The sequence below is a fragment of the Egretta garzetta genome, unplaced genomic scaffold (genome assembly GCF_000687185.1).
Source record: "Egretta garzetta isolate BGI_Z169 unplaced genomic scaffold, ASM68718v1 scaffold59, whole genome shotgun sequence".
Taxonomy (NCBI): Eukaryota; Metazoa; Chordata; class Aves; order Pelecaniformes; family Ardeidae; genus Egretta; species Egretta garzetta.
Window position 1 is genome coordinate 1171253 of NW_009267230.1, and position 5549 is coordinate 1176801.

Below are 5549 nucleotides of genomic sequence, written 5' to 3' on the forward strand. Positions count from 1 at the left end.
TCACCCGCCGCCCCGCACCCACTGCCGCCCTCACAGCCAAACTCGGCACCCCATAACCCCAGCAAGAGCCAGGGGTGCTCCCTGCTCCTGCTGCCATGGGCGGAGGAGATTTTGGAGCCATGCAGGGCCTGGCAGCTCTGTTTGCTTCAGGATGCTATGCCCTGCTTCATCCTCCCAGGGTGCCTCCATGCTGGCCACCTGCCCCATCCCAGAGTGCTCCCATCCTGCCCCCCAAGACAGGCTGATCCCCACGACAGCAGCACCAGCCTTGCCTCCATGCCTCAGTTTCCCCATGCAGAGAGCTGCATGGGGCTGGAAAAGAGGAGTCCGTGGGTGCTAGGGGGACAAAATGCTTTCCGGCTCGGTGTTTTGCTGCAGGGATGAAGTAGCAAGGAGCAAATCCCCACTGGAACAGCACGGGGAACGGCTGCTGCCCAGAGGACAGGGCAGGGATGCAGGGGGCTGGTGCAAGGGAAGGGAAGGGGGTGGGAAGGTGCCCACCACCTGCTGCGACAGCACCCAGTGCCGTCAGGGCTTGGCAGAGCTGGGGGTTTGCAGGCAGCTCTGGCCCGTGCCCGGATTTAGCTCCTCCATGGGGGTGACCTAAAAATAGCCCCCGTGTTGGCACCTGGCAAGGCCCAGGCACTTTGGGCCAAGGTGAGCTAGGCAGTGGCACTGGGTCCCGGCCACCAGGTGCCTCAGGGAGTGGCCACAAATAGCAGCAGAGACGTGTGTGTGTGTCCCCCCCCCGGGGACACGTGGGGATGCAGGGGCTGCTCGGGTATCTGGGCTGCTGTGAGGCAAGGGTGCCTCTGGTCTCCCCGCCCCACATCCAGGCGTCCCCAGGAGAGAGAGGACCCCCGAGGCTGGCAGGTGGGAGTGATGTCCCACCCCACGCAGGCAATGGGTCAGGCAGGGCAGGGGGAAAAGGGGGTCCTGGACGGTGTGGAGCATGTTTGGGTTATCTAGGGAGCTTTGGGGCTGGTGGAAAGGCAGTGGGGGCTGGAAAGGGAGCTTGGGGAGAGGCCATTCAGCCCCTGGATGTGTAGGCAGGGTCCAGCCATGCAGCACTGGCAGGATGGAGGACGCCGGAGCTGAGAACAGACACAGGCTGTGACAGGAGTGACAGCCTCCAGACTCCAGGCACGCAGCAGCTGGTGGCATCGACTGTGGCAGGAGAAACTCGGGGTGGCCTTGGGAGAGGACAGGAGACAGGGAGATGGGCTGGGATCCTCCAGCAGCAGCATGGGGCAGCAGGGCAACCACACCGTGAACACACAGGGGAACCTCGTTTTTGGAAGATTAGAGCAGGCCCACACACCAGCCACCCGCTGCTGCCCGGGCTGCCCTGCTATGCCACTGGGTGGCTAGGGATGGGCCAGCTGGAGCCCCAGGGCACTACAGGGTGATGTTGCCAGCACACTGGTGATCAGGAGCACCAGTGAGGCTACTGGAGGGACTGGTGTGCCGGGAGCTGGGGCCCATGACCCTCTTCTGGGTCTTCTCCATGACCCCAGCCCCTCTGTGCCCTCTCCTCCCTGCTTCTACCCAAGCCTTGGGCAGGATGAGGCCAGGATCTGGCCCTTGCTGAGTGATGCAGGGATCTGCAAAGGGGGGGATCTCCCTGCAGTGCCCCTGGCTCAGTGGCTTGCAGGCAGAGCTGCAACGCTGCCCAGCAGCAGAGCTGATCCTGCCCAAGGCCGGTGGCATCCTAAGCCTCCTGGGCAGGGGGTGACAGCACGGCGAGGAGGCAGAGATAGCCAGGTGTCTTTTCCTCTGCTGGCGCAGCCGCAGGGATGCTGTTGCTGTGGCTTGGACACGTGCCTCCGGCTCTTCCCTGCTCCCGCCTTTGCAAAGCCCCAGGAGCTGCAACACGCTGGGCGCCAGCCCTGAGCCAGGCACGGGTGCAAATACCCCGTCCACGCATGCCCACCACTGAGACCCCCACGGCCGGGATGGGGCCCACGTGCGTCACACACCTGGTTCCGCGCGTGGGAATCTGCAGGCAGATGGTCCCGCGGTGGTGGTGGTGAAGCTGGGAAATCACATGCACGTGCACGCAGCGGTGTTTGGGTTTGCACACCCGCGCATGCGCGTGAGCAGAGCCCACGCGGCCGGGGGCCGTGGGGTGAGAGCGTGGGGCCAGGCACCTGCGGGTGTAGGGACGAGCGAAGGGCACCAAGCTGCCGCCTGCCAGCACGCTCTGCTCGGCACCGCTGATGTGGGGCAGCTGTAATTACCTTGCCCAGGCTCCCCGCCACAGCAGTGCCCGCAGCGCCTTGTCCTCCCGCCGCCGCGAGATCCCGGCGTGTGCGCGAGCGCTGCTAATTATCTCGCTACCTCGGGACTTCCCCGCTGCGGCTGGCGGGACGGGAGGTGGCTGCTCCGATGTCCCCCTGCTTGCCCCAGTGGGGCACGGGGGCACTGCCGGGACCCACGTGGGGTGATGCTGTGCCCCACGCCGCTGGAGACCAAACCCTGCTTCTCCCCAGCTTCAGCCCCCCCCATAGAGACACAGCCTGACCTGCTTATTGCTCCTGCAGCTGCCCTCTCCATTTTACCCTAAGATGACTTGCCCTCAGTCCTGCACCTCAACCCCCTTCTTGGGACCCTTGTGCCCCAAACCCATATACTGCTACCCTTCCCTCCTGCACCCTCACAGTCCTCCCATGGCTGGCCCAGCCGCTCCGCATGTCTCCTGGCAGGATGCAGGATGCCCAGCCACCAGGGCAGCAGCACACACACATCACACAAGTATGTGAGCCCGAGAGAGACTGGGGCGTGAACTGAAATTTAGGGAAGGTAAGAGACCCAGCGCCAGCTCTGCTCTGCCCCAGCCCTGGGCAGAGCTGCTGGGAGGACACCTCTCACCCCTGGCTGGCCAAAGAGGCTTTCTCCAAGGCCGAATGGGATGCATGCAAGGGGCAGGGCTGCAGCTGGTCCCAGTCCCTCTGGGATTTACTGGTCTGGCGTGGGAAGGACCTGCATGTGTTTCTTGTTAAGCTAGAATCTACAGCGCAAGGATGGGAGAGGCAGGCTGCCCCCAAACCAGCTTCCTGCCAGCACTCAGGTCCTCCTCCATGGCCAGATCTCCACTTGGGTTTGGGTCCATCTCCCCATGGCCACCATGGATGACCCCAGCGCCAGCTTGCCAAGGAGCCTCCATTTCTCCCTGCCCTGAGCTGCTCCAAGTGCAGCTGGGGGAAAGCCACCAGGACACCTTTTTGGGGCCAGGGACACGATGCAGGGGTGGGGCACAGCATTGCACCCCGGGGCCTTAGTACTGAGCACCTTCCTCCCCCCTGCAGAGCCATGGGGGTGCTGATGTCCAGGCGGCAGACGGTGGAGAAGGTGCAGAAGGTCAGCTTGGCTGTGTCAGCCTTTAAGGATGGGCTGAGGGATCAGCCGTCAACACGGCGGCGGACGGAGTCGGGGGGCACACGCCGGGGAACGCTGGAGCAGACGGTGCAGGAGGGAGAGGAGGAGGCGTCGTCAGGACCTTCCCAGCCAGAGGAGAGCAGCGCCAGCAAGGCGGCCTGGGAACGGCTGCGGGACGGCCGTGGTGTGGAGCCAGAGGAGTTTGACCGAGCCAACAGGTTCACGCCTCCCGCCTTCATCCGGCCTAAGCGGGAGCTGCACGATGATGAGCCCCCGGACATCAGCCTGGAGCAGCGGGAGCAGGCGAGCGGCCGGAGCACGGGGATGGGACGGAAGGGATGGGGACAGGGCTGGAGATGCGCAGGGGGGAGCCCAAGTGATGTGCAGGCACCCCTGGTGCCCGCTGTTCGGTGACAGCCTCCCCAGGCACGGCAAAGCTCCATGGAGGCAGCTCAGCAGGGCAGGGGGGCCAGGCTGGGAAGCTGGAGATGCCATGCAGGGAGGAGGGTGTGATAAGTCAGATCTGCCCGGGAGGGACCCCCGGGTGTCTCGGAGAGGAGAGGTCACCACTGGGCACAGACAGCTCCAGCTTTGCGGACAAGAGAATGACAATTCAGTCTACGTGTTTGTCAGCCTACAGCCAGCCAGCCTACAGCTGAACCCGTCCATCCACACCTGCAACACAGCCCAATCTATCTACAACCAACGCCTTATCCGCCCATGCCTGCAATCCTACAGCCTACCCATCCACATACATGACCCGACCCATCCATCCACCCACCCTGACAAGCCTACACCCCAGCCCACCTACAGCTAATCCATCCATGCCTACAGCCAGCCAACCCACAGATCAGCATTTCCACCCTTCCACACGACAACCCTAAAGACCAGCCAGCCGATAACCCCACAGCCCAGCCATCCACACCTACCACGCTGCACCCCAGAGAACCTACAACACCACAGCCCCACCAGCCCTACAGCGCAGGCCCATCCACCCTCCTCCAACCCCACCAGCCACCTATTCCCTATGCCAACCCCACGCAATCCCACCCTCCCATCCCCTCTGCCCCCCAACATCCACCCCCACCTGCAAAGCACCGTCCTGGTCCCCACCTTGAGAAGCCCCTCCGAGCAGCTGCCCATCTCTCCCCAGGTCCTCAATGATGAGATGTGCGAGATCTGCGAGGTGTGGACGGCTGAGAGCCTCTTCCCCTGCCGCGTCTGCAGCCGGGTGTACCACGATGGCTGCCTGCGCCGCATGGGCTACCTGCAGAACGACAGCACTGTGGAGGTGACGGAGACGGCGCACACTGAGACGGGCTGGAGCTGCTACTACTGTGTGAGTGCCTGGGGTGGGGGACACCGGGCTTCTGCTGGGTGGTGGGTGCTCCCTGGGGACACAAACAGGGTCCCATGTCGCAGTGTGGTCCAGGGCAATGGGGGATCTGCTGCTCCCCAGCTCCTGCCACCCAGCTTGGCCTGATGAGGAGCCACCAGAGGGAAGGGGACAGTGGCCCTTCGCCACCTCCCCCACCCCAGCAGCCAGCCCCCAGCACCTTGGTGGGGAGACATGACACCAGGGGACGTGCTGCTGGGCACACAAGGAGCTGTGGCTGAGCTGGAATAGCACCAAAGGGGCATGGAGCCACCCCACTGCAGCACCCCCGAGTGACACACACCTCACCGTCCCTCCCCGCATGCCCACACCCACGTGCCTTCAGGGGATCCCGCTGCGGCGTCATGGGTGGGTGCCGACACCACCCCCTGCCTTTGCCCCCCAGCTCATCTCTGTCCCCCACTCCAGGACAACCTCAATCTCCTGCTGACAGAGGAAGAGATGTACAGCCTGATGGAGACCCTGCGGCACTGCAAGATCATTCCAGGTATGGACCCTCTCCGTGGCAGGTGCCGGATGGCTGGGGGAGGGGGGTCCCCCTTCCCTGGACACCGTGCAACCAATCTGTCCCCTGCAGAGACCTGCCTGACCCTGGACGACTTCCTGCACTACAAGCACCTAGTGCACAAGCAGCAGTTTGAGCGGCCCATGGCCGAGGCCCAGGAGGAGCAGGCAGCCCTGCAGTTCTCCGCCCTGGACCCTGACAAGAAGGGGCACGTTGAGTGGCATGACTTCCTCTCCCATGAGTCCATCCAGCTGCTGCAGAAACTACAGC

At 64.0% G+C, this 5549-nt stretch overlaps 1 protein-coding gene across 1 annotated transcript in view; it reads left to right on the forward strand.

Annotated features, from left to right (window-relative positions):
* The first annotated feature begins 3312 nt into the window (after window positions 1–3312).
* Window positions 3313–5549, forward strand: part of PHF24 (PHD finger protein 24) — a 7798-nt gene continuing 5561 nt past the window's right edge. The window contains exons 1-4 of the mRNA XM_009647348.1: window positions 3313–3681; window positions 4532–4717; window positions 5183–5261; window positions 5352–5548. Of these exons, the coding sequence (XP_009645643.1) occupies window positions 3313–3681; window positions 4532–4717; window positions 5183–5261; window positions 5352–5548 (831 nt within the window). The remainder of the gene's footprint in view (window positions 3682–4531; window positions 4718–5182; window positions 5262–5351; window position 5549) is intronic.